Source organism: Mirounga leonina, unplaced genomic scaffold (genome assembly GCF_011800145.1).
Source record: "Mirounga leonina isolate KUSES-001 unplaced genomic scaffold, KU_Mleo_1.0 Mir_152, whole genome shotgun sequence".
NCBI classification, from domain to species: domain Eukaryota; kingdom Metazoa; phylum Chordata; class Mammalia; order Carnivora; family Phocidae; genus Mirounga; species Mirounga leonina.
Genome location: NW_023270380.1, coordinates 5435226 through 5455415, shown reverse-complemented (window position 1 = coordinate 5455415; position 20190 = coordinate 5435226). Strand labels below are relative to the sequence as shown.

General features: G+C 49.4%; 1 protein-coding gene across 1 annotated transcript; it reads right to left on the bottom strand.

Annotated features, from left to right (window-relative positions):
• Positions 1–2098: 2098 nt before the first annotated feature.
• LOC118012925 lies at positions 2099–3423 on the bottom strand. Its single transcript, XM_035008485.1, has one exon. The coding sequence runs from the start codon at positions 3281–3283 to the stop codon at positions 2381–2383; it is 903 nt and encodes a 300-aa protein (XP_034864376.1). The 5' UTR covers positions 3284–3423; the 3' UTR covers positions 2099–2380.
• Positions 3424–20190: the final 16767 nt, after the last annotated feature.

Here is a 20190-nt window from a genome sequence, read left to right as displayed (position 1 = left end):
CATTATCAAGTTCAATCGTCCCTATAGCCCTACGAAGAAGATGCCGTTATTATCCCATTTTACAGATGAAGAGACAAAAGGTGAGAGCGGTCACGCAGATATATATTTAGTAAGTGGTGGGAACAGGAATCAAGGCAGTTGGGCTCATGATGCTACAGGGATCCTCGATTCTACCTGCACATTCGAATCAGCCTTTAAAAAACACACTTGCTCGTGCCCTGCCCTAGGGGATTTTTTTGGTGGTGGCACTGAACAGTTGGCAGGAGTCTGTCATTCTAAAAATCTCCAGAGGTGAATCTGATGTGTGCAGGACCAAGACTTGTTATGCCACATGGCAGCCACCTGTTTCGTTGTCTTGGGTCTGCGACAAGCTTGGTGAGGACAGGGAACATTATCTCGGACTCACTAGTTCCCCTCAGGGCCTAGAATAGTGCCCGGCCCACAGTCAACCTTCAAGACGTGTTCAAGGAGTAAATAAATTGCTTTCACTCTGGGTTGTCTGGACTTCTGGGATACTAGAAAGAGCCAGGTAATCTGGCCCACTGGGCCCACAAGTTCACGGTTGCTGTCCTTGGCCCGCCTCACGGCTTGACTCCTTCCCAGGAGTTGTGAAAGTTAGATGGCCTGGCCCCCATGCTCATGAGACCAGGATCACTGTAGTAAGATCTCTTGGCTGGCCTCCCTGCCTGCTGCTCCCCAAAGGTCTCGGGATCTTCACTCCCTGATCCTTTACCTTTTAGGGCACAGAAGGCTGAGGCTTCCTTCTGCCTTGGGCTCCCCTCCCCAGCCTGAGGCCCTGGGATGACAGAGTCCCAATTCCCACCTGGCACCCTCCATCACTTGCTGTCTTTGGAACCTGTGCACGTCCTAGCCATTACCCCACACCGAATGCATCTGCCTTCCATGCCCCATCTTCACGGCCTGGGCCCCCCTGGTGGCCTCACAGCTGACCCACTGGTTCTCGTCTTTCAGCCCTGCCCTCCTCCCCCACCACATCCACGGTGGTAATTCCACACCCCTCGCCAATGTTCCAGTGAGTAGAGCAAATGCAGTGGAACATGTGAGCTTCCTCACAGATTAGGCCTGAACTTCTCTGTAGAACACCATCTCCTTCCTCCTCTCCTCTGTGCTCCAGTTAGATCTCCTTAAGCATTTCCTGCCATTCCTCTGTCTCTCCCATTTGTCCCCGTCAAAGCCTCGTCCAGCCTCAAGGCCCAGCTCGATGCAGCAACCTGAGCACCATGACCAGCCTAGCAGTAAAGGGGGGCCGCCTTTCTTTTAATTTGTGCCACAGCTTGGCAGAGTTTGCTGTTCTTTCAGCACTTGCTATTGACTGTCTTCCCTCCTTAATGGACTATAAGCCCCTTGAGGGCAGGACCTGGCCTTTCTCTCCTGCAAGCGCTTCAGGCCAGCTTTGCACAGAGAAGGCTCCATTCTGCATGGTGGTCTCAGAAGGACACCAGCTCTCGCGAGCTCCTCTTGGCCCTGCATGGACTCACACCACCGTCCGCGGTGCCTGGGAGCTGGCTATCTGTGCCAAGTGGGAGTTTTGCCCCTATGTCTTCCTCAGGGCTGGGCAAGCCTGCTGGGGAAACACCCCGGGCTGCGTGGTTCCTGGGATAACAGCCTGGCTGCAAGAAGCTGACACTACTGTTGCTTGTCTCCAGGGCAGGGAAGGGGCAGCCTCTCCTCCAGGCGAGGCCACCCTGGGGCCCAGGGGGTGATTCGGGTCAGGCACCAGGGTGCTGGCCAGGGTGGCCCCTTTCCGCATGGGCCCTCCTGGACACCCTCGCTTTCTTCCAGCACGAGTTCGCCAGGCTCCCCTCCTTCCCGAAGAAATCACACGGGACAGACTCAGCTGTGGGAGGCTGGAGCAAAAAAGCCAATAAAACCAGCTTTATTTGTAATGTTCCCGTGCTTGTTATTTCGTTAGGCCCTACTCCGTTTCCTCGGAGCAAGGAGACAAGGAAAAGAATTAAAAAAAAAAAAAGCCCCTTTCTAAGTATGCATGAACTTTATGGCCTCACTCTGCTCCTTGTCCTCTTCTTTCCCCACTAGGGTTGCCTGTGACTTCCTCTCCCGGGCTTCGTGTTTTCCATCCTAACGTTTATGGCATTTCCCTCGATTAATGGCTAACACATTCATTTTCTCCCCTCCGCCCCCATTATCAAAGAGTGCTTGAATAACTATTAACTCTCCGGTTAACAGAAATGTGTTAATCATCTACAAGCCCTTGGGCAGGGAAATTATTCTTTGTAACCTTGTCCCAATGGCGGGAGAGCCCCTGTCCCCCGGCAGCTGACCTTCAACCAAACCCGGGTCTAGAAGCTGGCGAAACCCAGACAGTGAGGGTGTTACAAGGGCTCTTAGTCAGCCAAGGTCATAAAGCACTGAGTGGGGGGGGACGCTGCGCTCTGCGGTCCAGGCCGGGAGGATGCCTTTCAATCCAGCCACCCTTGCTCCAGGACCCTATAAAGAGACCAGGCTGCACCTCTTTTTTCCAAAACTGTTTTGCAAGCAGGGCTAATCTATTGCACATTCTTCGTTGCTGGGAGACTCCGAGTGGCTGTACAGGCTGTTCTTTCTTGGAACCATAGTTCAAAAGTGCTCCTGACCCAAACACACATGTGTTGTAACCCTGCCCTCCCTTGTGTGAGGCTGGGACAGCCACTAGGAAGCTTCTCCCCGCTGCAGCTCCAAGTGCCCAGGATCCACCAGCCAGACCCAGACCCAGTCGCTGGGAAGGTGACTTCCTTCTGAAGTTAGGTGGGTGGTGCCCTTCGGGGGAGGGGGGAGGCAGGAGCAGGAGGAGAGGAGGAGGAAAGGGCGCAGGGAGGCTCCGGGGCACCCCCTCCCCACCCCAGGTGAAGGGCTGAAGCAGCTGAGCCCAGCTCAACATCTGGAGCATGACCCGCGTGCCCAGGGGTGAGAGAGCCACCTTGGAGGAAGCGCCCCCTTCATTCACAAAGCGGATCTGTTGCAGAGAGGGGAGGCCAGGGGGAAGGAGGGCCGCCGTCCAAGTTCTTGCTGGGTTGGCTTGCTCTCCCTCTCCTGCGGCGCCCCACCCCCTCTTCTCAAATAAGACCAGGCGGAGGGGAGAGGCCGATCTGCAGCGAGAGGACGCGGGCCTGGCCAGACTTATTAGGAAAGATGTAGTGGGGTCTTGGCAAGCGCGGCTCCCAGCGTCCCCGCGCGTCTGGTTACTGTCAGGCGCTGCGCTCCTGGGCCTGCAGGCCTGGTCCCGGTCCCGGGCCCGCGCCTGCGCCGCCCCAGATCCAAACATTTCCACATTAGGCAGCCTCCCCGCGCTCTGCGCCCCTGGCAGTGACCTCGGGTGACCTTCGCGGCCGGGCTCAGAGCCAGGCCTCCCCCACAGGTGCACTGGCTGTCTTCTGGGTCACCCTTGTGATCGGGTGTCCAGGCACTTGGCAAAATTGAGCAAACGTTCCTCAGGCCTGGGCTTCGCCTTTCCGCTATTTACACAGATATTCTGGGGAACCTGTGAGAGGAGCTCGCTGTCTCCTGCCAGCCACCCATGATAGCGCCCAGCCAGGTTCGCGGGCTCCTGGAAGATGTTGGATGACTTCACCTCCCTTCTCATCCCTAGCCCCTTCTCTTGAAGCTAGTCTGACTTCCCTTTGGGACGCAAAATTCTGAGCAGAAGCTATTATTCCCTACAAACACCCACCCACGTCTAGATTTGCACGGCCATATATGGTAGCCACCAGCTGCCAGTGGCTATGGGGCCCTGGAAACAGGGCTAGTCCAGACTGGGGCCGTGCTCTCAGTGTACCTGCCACCAGGGAATTCGAGGCTTACCTAAAAAAAGAACGTAGGATATGACACATGTTGATGATGATTTGGATGAAGTGGGTTAAATAGAATATGTTATGAACATTCATTTCACCTGTGTCTTTTTAATGGCGCTACTAAAAATTGTCACCTGCATGGCTTGCACCTGCGTGATGTGCAATGCTAGACTGTCCCTGCGACCAGCGGTTCTGTCCATGCATCCTAGTCCTGCATTTCCCTGACTGCAGGGCGCTTCCGGGCTATGTATCTCCTCCTACCTTCTGTCCTCCTCCTTCCTCCTTCCTGCCTCCCTCCTTGAAGAACTTTGAAGTCACATTGCAGGATCCAGGCGTCTCGTATCCCGGCACCACTGCCCCTGCGTATGCCACCTCTGGCATTCTCTCACTGTTTGGGGGTCATGAAGCTGTGCCCTTCCTGAGCACAGTCTTTGCGCCCAGCGGCCCAGGCAGACAGCACCAAACGTGGGCGAACAACCCTCTGGGGTAGAGCCGTGGGAATCCGGTTTTATTTATTTCTCGATTGCAAGAGGCACAGAATGAGGAGCCTAAGTCATGACGATTTGATTGCAGTTATCAGCACTGGAAAGAAAGTGCCCACCGAGTCTGGGCTTCAGACCTGCTTGGTACGAGTCAAAACAAACTTTTAGAAGCTCTTATTTTATTTTTTTTTTATTTTTTATTTTTTATTTTTATTTTTTTAAAGATTTTATTTATTTATTTGAGAGAGAGAGAATGAGAGACAGAGAGCACGAGAGGGAAGAGGGCAGAGGGAGAAGCAGACCCCCCGCTGAGCAGGGAGCCCGATGTGGGACTCAATCCCAGGACTCCAGGATCATGACCTGAGCCGAAGGCAGTCGCTTAACCAACTGAGCCACCCAGGCGCCCCTAGAAGCTCTTATTTTATTAAGAGCACTAGGATTTTAAATCAAATAAAATGCCATATATCACAATTTCTTTTGTTCTATATGAAACATTCATGGGAAGTCAAAATGTTGTGAGGTAGAAGTATCAGGGTCTGAGACTACTATCTGACATAGTACATGTGTCCCCTGCGGCTATTTGAACTTGACATGTGGCTAGTCCAAATTCAGATGTGAAATAAATATAACGTGCTCTGGAGCCTGGGAACTTGGACTCTGAGTCTTCCGGCCATATAACAAAACATACATCCAGTTCTGTAGGTTTGAATTCTGGTTCCTGGGGCCAGATGTTGCCCGGAGGACCCACCTTGACTTACCGTCTCCAGAAACGGCCCCGCTGGCCCTCTGGGAAACTCCCAGATTCCGCAGAGACTTGTCAGGTAGTAATTACAGGTGTGCAAAGACCCTCCTGCTTCATACACTTAGTCATAATGATTTACCTTTACCAGGCACCAAAGGTGTGCTGAGAGATTAGCTGAACAGAGAGAAGACGCGGCAGGCAGATCACCTTGAAGTTGACCTGTCAGCCAGATTTCACAGCACCTGCCAGTTCTAGCCCGGGGGGCTGCGATTTACTCTTTGGGAAATTGCAAATTATGCCTGTAGGCCACAATCCAAGTCCTCGTTTCTCTCTTCCAGGTTCTGGAAGACAGGATGGAGGCATCTGTAGGCAGGGGAATTTTTTTTCCAGGGAGTTTTCCACCTGAATTAGCTTTTATGACACCTTCAGGCAGTTCTAAGAATTTGGTCTTTTAACACACACACACACACACACACACGCACACACATGCACATACATATGTAAACATTCAAATCCACATCAGAATGTACTTGTTCTTTGGCCCCCTGGAGATGGGTGCTGAATCATCTGCTCCCCTTCCCAAGCCCTCCGGACCTGGGACCCTTGGATTGGAGGCAGTGGGAAGAATCCTGGGGAATCAGGTGTTCCTACCCCAGGCACCGTGCCCCTGCCCACCCCACACACCGAATGCTGCCGGGAAGGAGAGAAGCAACATTCATTAAAGGGGAGGAAAAATTAGGCCCTTTCCATGAAGGTCAGAAGAGTTTTGGGGTTGGATCAGCTGGCCAGGTGCATGACCAATTTTCCTGGCTCCTTGGAAGCAGCAAAGTATTTGAAAAATAATGGCGCCCTTAGTCTTATAAGTAAAAACCCATTTATCTTGGAAATTTAAAAAAAAATGCCGGCGATGGAAATTTTCAGATGAGATGTATTTCTTCGCGCCTGAATGTCTTGAATGCCTGCTGGATTTGTCTCCCTGCTAAGCTACTCACACTTGCAAATCTGTGCTTTTCAAGGTGAGGAGCTAAAAGTAAAAAGGGCTGTAAGATGTATTTCTGGGAGGGCCGAAAACAGGAAACAAATGGGAACGACGGCATGTGGGGCGCGGATGCTGGGTTCAGGGAGGATGTTTGCTTATTTGGACAGAGAGCAAGCACCCCATCCCACCCACTGCTAGGAGCTCGACACTTTATTAACAACCCCTGGAAACCAAGGTTCTCTTTGGGACTTGGTGGGACTGTGTTATTTATTTATTTATTTTTGGCTTAAATTATTTTTATATGGTTACCCTCACTACTCCTTTCTGTTTCGGGGATATTTTCATATATTTTTAATTAAAAAAAGCCCCAGAACACCTTGATTTTGAAAAGGCACATTCACCCAAATAAGGCACCAAGAGCATAAACAACGTGGCCTCAGTATTTTGTGTGTCAACAGCCAGTGTTCCCAGGATGCACAGACGAGCTTGAGGGCAAGGAAGGAAGGAAAAGGCTCAGTCTTTGCCCCCTAGGTGTTCAAACACCTCCAGTCCTCTCCTCTGACCTCCTTTACCGACTTTTCACTTCTGTGGTTTTGAAGGGAGAGAACGCAGGTTGTACAGGAGGAGGATATTGGGTGTGTGGGTTGTGGAGGGAAGGCTCAGGGTGCGCTTGGGGAGGAGGAGGAAGGAATGGGGGATGGGAGTTGCCTGTGGGGGGTGGGTCCGGCGACCTGTGGGTGAGTGAAGTCGGCGCGGATCCATCCAAGCCCTCCTCGGCTCACGCGGTAGGCAGTAGTTGTTGCCATTAGCCCCTGGGCGAGGCCACAGGGCTGTGTTGGTCTATTTCATAGGAGGAGCACCAGAGGACATTCTAGAAAGTTCTTCATCACCTCTGACAGTCATTGAACGGTTTCGCTGTCCTGAGAAACCCAAAAGATGCTCACACAGTCTGCCACGCAGTACTGGAAACTTTTGGGCTGGCTCAACGTTGGGAGCCACATTGGAGTCCTTACTTGTCTGCATTTCCCAGACCCGTCCGGTCACCCAACCTCATTACCCTTCCCTGAGTTGTCTATCTTCTCTCCCTTCCTGTCCCCCTGACTCTTCCCTGGGTCCTGGAGTATGGTGTTGAGGGGGAAGGGACAGACTGAGCTCTAGCTCAATACTCATGGCGGCTGATTCAAAAAATCTGTGCTCAGCAATCTCCACCGGCCTCTCAGGCCTCGGGTGCGTGGGTCAGAAGCAGATTCTCCAGGAAACCTGACGATGTGGAGTCCACAGACATCATCCACCTCTCATTTTGCAGCCTTGGAGGCTGAGACTCATCCAGGTTAAGTGGCTTGTCTGGAGTCATTTAGCCAATTGGGGTAGAACCAGAGTTGGCACCCAGGTTTCCTGACTCTCTGCATGCTCCCCCAAACTTAACCATGGGGAATGTTCTACCAGGCCATTCTCTTCACAGCCAGTGGAGTAATAGGTGTGGTTTTGTAGTGAACTTACGCAGACACGCTTGAGCACGTGAGGAGTCACTGAGTCTATCCCCTGGCGTGTGTGGCCTCTGCATGTCACCACGTTTCCTGGAGACTCTGCTTCTGACCTGGGCGGCCGTGCATGCTGAGGAGCAGAGGAGGTCGCTCGGTGGAGTGTTCTGGACCAGGAGTCATGCAGTATCAAACCGGGGCTGGCTACGGCAGGCTGGCCGGAACGAGCGGTCAACGATTCAGGAACCTGGTGAGTCACTTAACTGTTGATAGCATGAACGCGGCTCTGGGGAGAGGATTCGCACCACAGAAATTGGTAAATGCTACAAATCGGGGTTTCATTTTCCCTCACCAATCAGCTGGTTTACCAGCTCACCACTGATTTGGAGGTAGGACCCTGCTCAGGGCAGGGAGCTACTTTCAGGCAAGATGTTTAGCGCCGATTAAAAAATGGAAGGTGGCCCTATTGTGTACAAAGGAGACCATCAAATCTGGAAAAACTACTGCCTATCATATGCGAGGTAAGTGTCACTGATACATCTTGCACCAGACTGAGAAAAGCTCCAGGGGACAGCAGGGCTATCCAGCTTGAGGAATGAGGCCTGGCTGGGACTCTGACAGCCATCTTGGAATAGCTTCCCCAGGGTCACCTACGAGCCGGTGAGCTGGATGTGCCACTCTGTGTTGGGGCAGAAACCTGGTGAAGGGCAGGCCCAGTTGGTCACTGCCATCCCCCTGCCCCGCCCCTGCCCAGTACATCAGCAAATGCTATCAATCCCTCTCCAGTCCATACCTGATTGAGCCCTCTGCTCCTTACTGTGGCCACTACCCAAGTGCAGGGCCCTGTCCCGTCTCTCCTAAGATGCCCTCTTCCCTGCATTCTTGCCCGCCTCTAGTTACTCTCAATACAGCAGCAAAAGTGATGGGGGCAAGGAGGAGGAGAAGGAAGAGGGGAAGAAGGAGGAGGAGAAGGAGAAGGAGGAGGGGGAGGAACAGGAGGAGGAGGAGAAGAGGAAGAGGAGGACGAGGAGGAGTGGGAGGGGGAGGGGGAAAAGAGGAAGAAGAGAAGGAGGAGGGGAAAAAAGGAGAAGGAGAATTTATTAGGTCATCCCTCCCTGGACTTCAGCAAAACCCTTCAATAGCTTCCCATTGTACTTAGAATCGAGCAAAGCTCTGCATGAGCTGGCCCCTGCCCCCTTCTCCAGCCCCTCTCGCTCTATGCTCCTGCATCACTCTTACCACACTGGTGTTCTTTCAGTTTCTTGAACACCGGCCTCAGGACCTTTGCACACACTCTTCCTCTCTCCAGGACTATGTCCTGAGTGCACCCTTCATAGAGAGAGAGTTCCAGCTCACCTGGTGGAGCCCCTGGAGGGCTAGCAAGAGGCTTTGCACACAGAACTGGTGAGAACCAAACAGTGTGGGACTTCTGGGTGAAAGGAACCGTATGAGTTCACAATGTTCCTGTTAAATCTGCCAACGTGGTAAACCTTACGGCAATACTGCTTGAAAGTTCTTATTTGCTGACTATGCAGTTTTGTGTCCATTTGGGCAGAGGCCTGGGAAGGAGGCCAGTGAACGGGGGGCTATGTGGGGGCGATGGGGGTGCGGGAGCCCTGCTCAAGCCACGCACACTGCCAGACACTCCAAGTCTTGTTCTAAAACTCTGACCGGCCTCTGGTTTGTTATTGGAACTAACACTGATGATTCACGTTAAACAGATCCGAAGCAAAACTCAATTTGTTTTTCTTGAAATGGTCCTGAGAGGTGCTTTCCAAGAAACAAGAAAAAGAATGAACTCACGGTGACTTTGAGTCCGCCGAGGGGGCAGTCAGTGGTTCATTCCCAAGTGCAGAGCCTTTCCCTGTTGTCCAGTATATGGGCATTGAAGGAACGGGCCGGCAGCTTGGGAGGTAGAAGTGCTTCGCCGTTGCTCTAGCAGGGTCTTCAGGGAGTGCTTATGGGGCCCCGGGGGTAGGGGCTACATTCAGTTTCCGAGGCTGCAGTAACAAATGACCACACAGCGTGTGGCTTAAAACAACGGAAACTTATTCGCTGACAGTTCTGGAGCCTAGCAGTCTGAAATCAAGGTGTTACAGAGCCACGCTCCTTGCATAAACTCTAGGGGAGAATCCTTCCTTGCCTCTCTCAGCTTCTGGAGGTGGCTGGAAATACTTGGCATTCCTTGGCTCCATCGGTCCAATCTCTGCCTTCATCGTCACATGGCATTCGTCCCTTTGTCTCTGTCTGTGTCCAAACGTCTTCATAAGGATCCCAGCCACGGGGTTTAGGGTCCACCCTACTCCAGCAGGATCTCATCTTAACTTGCTTACATCTGCAAAGACCCCATTGCCAAATAAGGTCCCATTCACAGGTAGTGGAGTAAGGACGCCCACATCTCTTTCTGGTAGACACAATTCAACCCACACAGGAGGGGGTCCCCTCGCTCCTATGCAGCTGGTCATATCACATGCGCATTTCACAAACATGCAGGGCTGATGAGAAAACATCACCTCCAACTTGAGTAAGATGTGACTTCCAAGTACGAGATGTGCAATTTACGAAAACATTTTGAGGTTTGGAGTGAGAGCCTGCTGAAAGTTGGGAAGCCTCCTTCCTTCAAAGATTTCCAAATAGATGTTACACAGGTCCCCGTGGCAGGCTGAAAAATGGCCCCTCAGGAAATGTCTATGTCCTGATCCCTGGAACCTGTGAATGTGTTACTTTACATGGTAAGAAGGACTTCGCAGATGGGGATTAAGTTAAGGATTTTGAAACGAGGAGATTATCCTGGATTATCCGAGTGGGCCCAATGTCATCACAAGGATTCTTATAAGAGGGAGGCAGGGGGTGCTCAGACTCCGAGAAGGAGACATGACCACAGGTGCAGAGGTTAGAGACGGAGGGGTTTGGAGACGCTACACTGCGGGCTTGGAAGACGGAGGGAGGGACACGGAGCCAGGAATGTGCGCAGCCTTCCGAACCTGAAAATTCAAGGAAGGGGACTCTCCCCTCAGGGCCTCCAGACGGAACCAGCCCTTGCTGACTCCTTGATCCTACTGCAGTGAGGCTGATTTTTCACTTCGGATAAATAAATTTATCTTGTTTTAAGCTGCTAACTTTGTAGAAATTTGTCATAGCAGCAACAGGAAGCTAATACAGTCACACAGCCCAGTTTCCTGTCTTGTATTAATTTAACAAACGATCCATCTGTCTATTGTTTCTGTTGAATAACATCTAGAATGCATTGCACTTAACTGTGGGATGAATAAATTGAGAGCTTGTTATATACTGTGTAGTCTTTTAGCCTCTTTGGATATGTCCCCGCCCTCGCAGCTATGAGTATGGAGGAGAACTAGATATTAAACAAATACTTTTACACATTAAAGCAGAACTGGATTATATGGTGAGTGCTATGGCATTGGAAGACTCCGGGGTCAGGCAGAGCCGTTGGGGGGGCGGGGACGACACACAGCTGAAATGAGAACGGGACATACCTTCTCTTGGTTCCAGTTTCAATGACAGAAACGTTCTCTGCACAAGGAGTTGCCCTGATTTGGGCTCTCGTAATGCCCACCATTTTTTGGAATGGTCTGAGGTTGTCATTTGGTCGTGGAAAAAATGTGATGTGGGTTCAGCCCGGCCCTGAGCTGGATCTTCATCTGCATTCTGCCTGGAGTTAGTGCCCTCTGAGAACTCTCCTGCCCTCCCCGCACGCCATGGGCTCTTCAGCCTGTGAACCATGATCTGACCCGCACTGCGTGGGGGGAGAAGTGAGGCTGGGATGGAGGAGCACCGCTGCCCTATTTCCACAGTCTTCAAGGAGACATGGGCCTGCCTCATCCTTATTTCTGGGGCTGCTGGTGCTTTCTGAGGTGGAGCTGGAGCTCGGGGTAGATTCGCGTTTATGGGCACCTCTGTGCCAAGGAAGGAGCAGGACCCAGGGAGATGACATTGAACGACATGGAACCCCTACACCCCAGGCGGGGGGGCGGGGGACATGCATGCAGACACTCTGAATACAGGACATAGAGTGTTGTGCCAAAAGTATAAGGGAGGCACCACAAACTGCCTGGGGGATTCTGGGGAACACAGAGGAGACCTTGAAGATGCTGGAGATTGGTAAGTGAAGACATTGGGGAAACCGGTTCTGGGCAGGAGCTGCAAGAGCGAAGGTTCTGGACACTTCAGGGCTCTGAATGGTTGGGGGCCCAGCCTCATGCCTCCTCCCTGCGATCTCACACCAGGTGCTAGGTCAGCAGCGGGACACAGCCCTTCTCCTCCATTCCCGCGACAACATTGTCACATCACTGTCAGCACCCCATCTTCTCAGATGAGTCTCAGAGAAGTGCCAGAACTCATCCGATCTCCAACAGCTGCTAAGATCTGAGTGCTGTCTCCTTAGAACCCAAACCCGGACTCTTAGCACCATGTGGATGGTGGATCTGTGGGGAAAGCTGGAGCCCTGGCTCCCAGCCAACTTGTGCACCCCTCACGTTTGTTGGAGGTGCATTTCCCGGCGCAGAAGGGAGCTAAGCCCTGGGTAGTGCAGACCTGGGCCCATGTGCAGTTCGGAGCCTGGGGGTTCCAGAGGCTGTGCATCTCAGGACGGCCGGCCATATTAGGGGGCACCCGGGGAAGCTTCTGGGGTTCAGCTGGGCCCTGCTGACCACAGCGAGCTCTCCCTCTTCCACTCCTGGAGGATAGGGTCTGTCATGGGGCCAGACACACGCTCTCCAGATGTGTTCCCTGGAGCCTGCTCTGGGAGGAAAGCCACTTGGGCATGGCAGCAGGGGGCCTGGGGCGCCAAAATATTCTGCAGGCTGCCACTTGCCACCTGCCAACCAGAATCCCTGCGCTGCCCTTCCCGCCCCCGCTTCCAGCGCTGCCTTATCACATGGGATCTTGTAGGAACTGTTGGCACCTCGGCAACCATGCGGAAAACACCCCAGCCAAACACTTTCCCGAACACAGAAGGGTTAGCCCTTGGCTATGGCCTCAGGATAGCACTCCTCACTCAAGCGTTTACAGGGGAGCCAAATACCCTCCTCCTGCTGAAGGCCCTCCCACATCATTTGGGTGAATCATTCCCCCACCCCCCATCCTGGGCACCCATTTGAGGAAAGATCTTGGCCCCAAAGGCAAAATGGCAGCTGAGAAGTGAAGGGGTGGAGGCCTGCTTTGGAGCAGAGCCAAGGAATGTGGGGGTGGGCACCCTCCCCCAGCCTGTACTTCTCCATCATCCTAAGCAACTTCCCTATGGACCTAGGCAGGAAGTTCCATGAGGAGGCTGAGGGGAAGGAAGCTGTGTCCAGAAAGAGCCAGAATGCATGGTGCATTCCCCATTCAGCTAGGGAACAAGGCCGGCCGGGACCTTTCCTGGCCTTCATTTAAGCTCCCTTAGGTTTTTGGGTTGGCCCAGAGAGGCACTTCACTGTGATGAAGCCCTGAGGTGGAAACACTCAACCCTCAGCACCAAGAAGAATCCTCAAGAGTTTGTGTTTTTGTTGTTGCTGCTACAGGATTAACATGTCTGCCATTGGGATGTGCCAATGTGTGTTCATTTTTTGTTTTGTTTCATTTATGATTGTCTAGAACCTTGAGCATCTTCTGTGTGTGTGAGGGTGTGAAATGGGGATGGGGTGGGAGGTGTTGGGCAGGCCACAGACTGGCCCCAGCATTTCCTAGAGCTTACCATACTTTCTGACATCAGTTGTCTGCTCATCCCCTGTGAAGGACAATGAGCTCCATGAGGAGAGGGGCAAAATCTTATTTTTCTTTGGATTTGAGGCTTCTGAGATACTGTAAGTTTCAATAAATACTATTGATGGTATGATGGACGCGCTACAGTTAAGTTGTTGAACAGAGTGGCAATGGGGGGGTGCTCCATCCTAGCTGGGACCCCTCTCTCCTGGCAGGGAGAGCACAGTGGTAATGGTAACCAAACGGGGGATCAACCAGGTCAAGGAGGCTTTGCGATCTACTAGAAAATGCTCAAGTACTGGATTATGCAGGGTTGTGTATTTTAAGCAGCTCTGTTTTCCTCTAAAATAGTAACAGCAGTCGGGGTGAATTACTGCATTGGTTTTGCACATGCTCCCTCTAATCCTTATGAGGACACGGGAGGGTATTGTCATCGTCATTTCACAGATGTGGAAACGAACACTCAGCGAGATCGGGTATCCTGCTTAAGGCTAAAAAGTGGCACAACCATTCATTCAATTCACTTATTCAGCCAATATTTATTGTGTGCCTACTATATGGCAAGCCCCAAGCACCACTCTGAATGCTGAGAGAATAGCAGTAAAGACCAGATAGAAATTCCTGCTCGCTGGGACCTTCAGTCCTCATGGAGGGAAATCAAATGGTGGTCAAGATAATTAACAAAATATATGGTATGTTGGAGGTTGGTAAGTATAGGGGGAAAAATAAAACAGAGAAGGGGGAGGGAGAGGGCTGATGGGGGCTGCAATGTGCTGAGGCAATTTGTGTGTGTGTGTGTGTGTGTGTGTGGAGGGTGCAAGGAAGCCCTCATCCAGAAGGTAACATGTGACTACAAACCTAAAGGAGGTGGGAGAAGCAGCAGAGAGCTCTGGGAGGAGGGTCCCAGGCAGAGGGAGCAGTAAATTCCATGGGCCAGAGGCATGAGCATGCCAGCATATTCTAGAAACAGTAAGACCAGATGAGATGAGGTCAGAGTGAGGGTGTGCAAAGGGACAGACAGATTACAAAGGGCCCTGTAAACTGTCCTGAGCATCTTCCTGTACTCCCATGGGGACAGGAGCCGTGCAGGGTTTTGAGCAGAGGAGCACCATGACCCAGTTGGGGTTTCAACAGCATCCTTCTGGCTACTGGGCTGAAGACAGACTGAGGGGACCTGGACAGAGCAGGGAGACTGATCAGATGGCTGGGGAAATAATCCCAGCAAGGGGGACAGTGGCTCAGATCAGGGCTGTAGGGGGGTCAGGTTCTGGGGGAGCCAATGGGATTTGCTGATAGACTGGATGTGAGGTGTTAGAGAAGGGGCTGTCCGGAGATTTCCATTCCTTGCAATGAGAACCAGGGACAAGAATACCGGGGAGAGAAATGCAAGAGTTCTGTTTTGGACATGTTACATTGGAGATGCCAAGCAGATGGTTGGATCTCTGAGTCTGTTCCTGAGGGGAGAGATGGGGACTGGAGATAAAACACCAGTATCATCATGTAGATAAGGCATTTGAAATCCTGATGCTGGAGGAGCTCATTGATGGAGACAGGGAAGGTAGATAGAGAAAAGAAGAGATCCAAAGACTGAGCTCTGAGGCACTTGGGGGGAGAGAGGAAGAACCAGCAAAGGAGGTGGGAAAGAGCAAGCAGGAAGGCAGGAGGAAAACAAGGCAGGTGTGCCGAAGCTGAGTGAAGGAGAGGAAGGTGGTGGAGGGGAAAGAGGATGAGGCAGAGGCAGAGGAGGAGGATGGAGAAATCAGCTGGATCAAATGTTGCTAGCAGGTCACATAAAATGAGAACTGAGATTGAGCCCAGGCCAGTGCAGCCCAAAGCTACTGTGCACTGTTCACTCCCTCAGTATTTGACTGATGACAGATGCCAAAAACTGTTAACAGACAAAATCCCAAGCCCCAAACCACAGTGTACTTAACATTTGACTTCACTAAACCACTCAGTGCAATCCAAGCCCTGTAGTGCTGCCTTCAAGTTCTCCAACTGGGGTGCTCCCTCCCCGCAGCAGGTGCATTCCTGAGAGCAGAATGGAAAAGGAGTCATTCTAGAGTATATGATATTGTAATTGCTCTACTGTAATTGCTCTTATAAAAGAGCAAACCACGCTCTTTTAAAGAGAGTTGTCACCCTCTAATTTCTCTGTTTTACAAATTAGGGTTTATAGATAACGAGTGGAATATACCTGCTCTGGGATTTGACCTATATTAGAAAATCACTGTCTAGTGTACCAAATAGTACTGGGGAAGAAATTCTGAAATAAACTGGCCTGAATAAGAAGCCGGTTCAGTGGAAGTGACAGAGGGAGAAGAGAGGATCTGGCCAGGCTTGGCTATGGATTGACCACATGATCTTCGATGAATCACCAATCACATTTCCCTCATCCACTAAATGGGAATAACTGACTCCCAGTGTGCTTACCCTACAGAGGAAGGACTGTTGCAATGTCGTGAAAGCATCCTGTAAAGCAGAAGAGCCACGGGAAGTGCTACTGAGTACTGAGCACAGTGCCTGACACAGAGTAGGGCATGATCATTGGAAGCTGTTCTTGACTCTTGCTGTGCTTCTTATATGAAAATATGAAAAGCAAGATAAATCTGAAATGCACTGGGGACCAAGTGAGGGGAGGTGAGCGTGTTTTGGGAGTCTGGGCTTGTCCACTGTCGGAGTGACTGCTGTAGGTTCAGCTCCTGTGGAACAGTGCCCACAGATGTGAATTTCTCCCTTGCGTACCAACATCACTCCAATTAAGGATTCTACTTCACGGCACCTTTCAGCCAAGGATGCTTAAGGAATTTACCACTACTCCAGAGAGACAAAGGGCTCATCCAGTATCAACATTGCCATCATCATTAGCATCATGATGACTGTTAGGACTGTGGGCAAGGTGATGGGTTGGCACTAGCAATGGACAGCACCATTAGTTTTCTGAGTGATTTTTCACAATGGGCCATTCTGGAACTAGAAGGATCAGCCCTTGAGGAGCTCATTTCATCAGACCTGCCTCAGACTGCCACCCCTTCATCCCTTTCCCTCCTGTACTATTGTGTGGGGTGATGCTTATCTCAGAAGGAAATACAGATGAAGTCCTTAGATATTCCAAAGCCTTGACTAAGAGTCACCGTTCCCTTTGTCTTTTGATATCATCCCTCCTTTCTCCCTGTCCTGCCTAGTTCCTGTGCATTTGTAGGCTTTTCCTTTTCTGCTCAGCTTTGGACTATATTTGCTTTGTTCTTGGAGAGCTGTGTCCTCTTACTACTTACCTCCCTGCTTAATTAGAGATTAAGCATGTTTGTCCCCATATCCACTCTTGCCTTCCTCCACAGCAACTTAAAGTGTGGCTAGGCAGATGGCCGTTAGAGACTATGTTTCTCGGTATCTCTTGCAGCATGGCAGGGTCATGTGACTAATTTCCTAAATAGAGTTTATGCTAAAGTGGTGTGTGTACTTTCTGAGCCTTTAAGGAGAGAGGTGTATGCCTATCATTCTTCTACCTTTCTCCTCCTTCCTACTGTTGGAACGTGAATCTAGTGGTGAGGTGAGCCATCTTGGACTAAATGGATGAGGGCAACATACTGGAGATGGCAGAGCAACAAGATGGAAGACACCTGGGTTTGACATGAGCTCTGGACTCCTTATACTGACATATGAGAGAGAAATAAAGTTCTGTCTTATTTAAATCTTATTCTTTGGAGGCCTTTTAGAACTAATGAACCTAAAATCTAGCAAATATATTCTTCAGGCTCTTTGACTTAGTGGACTGTAGGTTATATGCGACAGAGAACATGGTTTGCACACCATTGGGTCACTGGTACAGAGAGCTGGAAACATAACATATACTCAATAAATATTTGTTGGAAGTATGAAACGAGCTACTCTTTTACTATGGCATCTTGACCTCTGCTTTCCAAAGAGTGGGTGGCTCTTGATCCATTGCTCACTTGGACTACTATGGTCTCTGTCATGGACCAAGTATGGAAAATCCTAAGGAAATGAAAAGTCAAGAGGAAGAAAGTCCCTGTCCAGCTGGGAGTGTGAGCCTCAAATCAGGTTAGACGATGTAATCTTCCCATCTGTTGAATAAACTGAAAGTTATCTAAAGGATACCCATGATTTCCAAGCTCCATGGAGATGATGCCTTCATCCATATCTGAGGTCCATTTGATAGAGTGTCAGCAGAGGCAGGAGGCCCATCAGATAGAGCTGGAGCTCTGAGGATAAAAGAACCCACTAGGGCCTTATAGATTTTTCAGAGCTATGACTCTCCCAGGGAACAATGATCCAGAATTCTGGCTTATTTGGCTTACAGTTCTTTTTGATCCACTGAATGAGAGTGTTCACCAGTTGCCTGCTCTGCAGCATCTTCCTGCCTTGAGAGTTTACTCCAACTGGGGTAGCCCATGAACACCAGCCATAATACCCAGATTCCTGAATTCATGGGACCATGAGTTAATTTTCTAGCCTCTACAGACTGACCTGGTCTCTGGGTGATAGTCCTATAACGTCTCATCTCAGGGCTATGTGATCCTGTTTCCTCTACATGAATCCTGCTATCCCTCCATCCCACATTTATCCATTGGGTCTCAGCTTCCATGTCACGTCCTTGCATTATCTAATTATCCAACACTGGAATGGGTGTTCCTCGAGCATGCTCCCAAGTACTCTTGCTATTCTTTTTTCTTTATTAGACAAGGAAGTCCAAGTGACCAGGACACAGACCTGGTCACTTGCCTTGATGTCTGGTACCTGGGAGTTTCTCACTAAATATTTGTTGAAAGAAGGAGATGAATGAGTGAATGGCTTTTCTTGCCTAGCATGGCCTTAACTCTATCCTTGTTGCTTGGTCAAACCATGGACTTGGGCCTCCAGTGAGGTTCCCAGCCCTTATTCTTGGTGAAAAATACTTTTAGATTCCTGATTATTTCCTTGTTTGTGGATTTATCCCCTAAGCCAGTCCTCTGATCTCTCTGCTGATCCTTGGTACCATATTGTAGCGTCTTCTTTTTTTTCTTTTTAAGATTTTATTTATTTATTTGACAGAGAGAGAGTGACAGCAAGAGAGGGAACACAGCAGGGGGAGTGGGGGAGGGAGAAACAGACTCCCCGCTGAGCAGGGAGCCTGATGTGGGGCTCGATCCCAGTACACTGGGATCGTGACCTGAGCCGAAAGCAGAGGCTTACCGACTGAGCCACCCAGGTGCCTCTATTTTGTAGCTTCTTGCTCTAAATCTATACCTCATGGCAGCCATAACTACCCAGAGACCCCATGATAGTAAATCCCACTACATGGCATATTGCCACTTTGGTGCAATTCTTGCCACAGCCTCCCTGCTCCTAGGTACATGCTGTTTCTATCTGAGGAGTACAACAGGGAGCATCTTATGAAGGTTAGAGTAAACCCAGATCACGGTGTTCCAAACAGATCTGAATCTCTGGGTGTGTAACACCTCCCTTCAGCATAGACAGATGAAGGGTGATTATTTTTTAACAGAACTTTTCACTTTGAGATAATTGTAGATTTACATGCAGTTATAAGAAACAATTCAGAGAGATCTGTGTACCTTTTACTCAGTTTCCTCCAAGGATAACATCTGATCTCAAACTACTGTACACTATCACAACCAGGGTACTGACAAGATATGGAACATTCCCATCACTACAAAGGTCTCTCATGTTGTCTTTTATAGCCACACACACCCATCCCTCATCCTTAACTCCTGACAATTACTAACCTGCTCTCCATTTCTATAATTTTGTCATTTCAAAATTTTATCTAAATGGAATCATTCAGCTTTTTTCACTTAACATAACCGTCTGGAGATTCATCTAGGTTGTTGCATGTATCAATAATTTGTTTCTTTTTATTGAATGGTATTCCATGATATGGATGTACCACAATTTATTTAACCATCCACCTTTTGAAGGACTTCTGGGTTGTCTCCAGTTTGGGGTTATTACAAATAAAGCGGCTATAAACATTCATGTGCAGATTTTTGTGTGAACATAAAATTTTATTTACCCCAGAGAAATAAGCACGTTGTTGGGTCATATGGTAGTTACACATTTAGTTTTACAAGAAACTATCAAACTGTTTTCCAGAGTGACTGTAGCATTTTAAATTCCCATTAGCAATGTATGAGTGATCCTGTTTCTCTACGTCCTCACCAGCATTGGATATTGTCACTATTTGTTATTTTAGCCTTTCTGATAGATGTGTAGCAGTATTTCATTGTTATTTTAATGTGTATTTTCCTGATGGCTAATGATTTTGAAAATCTTTCCATGAGCTTATTTGCCATCTGTATATTCTCTCCAGTTAAATGTTTTTCACGCTTTTGAAAAACATGATCTAATTGGATTTTTTTTTTTTTTACTGTTCAGTTTTGAGAGTTCTTTATAAATTCTAGATATTAGTCCTTTATCAGATGGATGGATTACAAATATTTTTCCCAGTCTGTAGTTTATATTTTTATCCTCTTAATAGGAAATTTCACAGAGCAGAAGTTTTTAATTTAATAAAATCCAATTTATTGATTTTTCCTTTTATCAAGTGTGCTTTTTGTATCAAGTCTAAGAACTCTTTGCTTAGCCTTAAAGCTCAAATGTTTTATCCTTTTCCCCCCTATAAGTTTTATAGTTTTACATATAAATTCATGACCCATTTTGAGTTAGTTTTGGCATAAGGTGTGAGACTTTAGACTAAGGTTGTTTTGTTTTGTTTTGGCCTATGGATGTCAATGGCTCTGCACTCTCTGTTAAAAAAGCTATCTTTCCTCCAGTGAATTGTTTTTGCACCTTTAACTAAAATCAACTGGACATGTTTGTATGGATACAGTTCTGGATTCTCTGTTCTGTTCTATTGGTTTATGTACCTATCCCTTCACTAATGCCACACAGTCTTGATTACTACAGCTATATAATCAATTTTGAAATAGGAAGACTGGTTCCTTCCATTTCATTCTTTATCAAAATTGTTTAAGCT

Excerpts from the sequence above, each read along its gene's own strand:
- LOC118012925 (XM_035008485.1), bottom strand. The coding sequence starts at position 3,283 with ATGTTTGGATCTGGGGCGGCGCAGGCGCGGGCCCGGGACCGGGACCAG.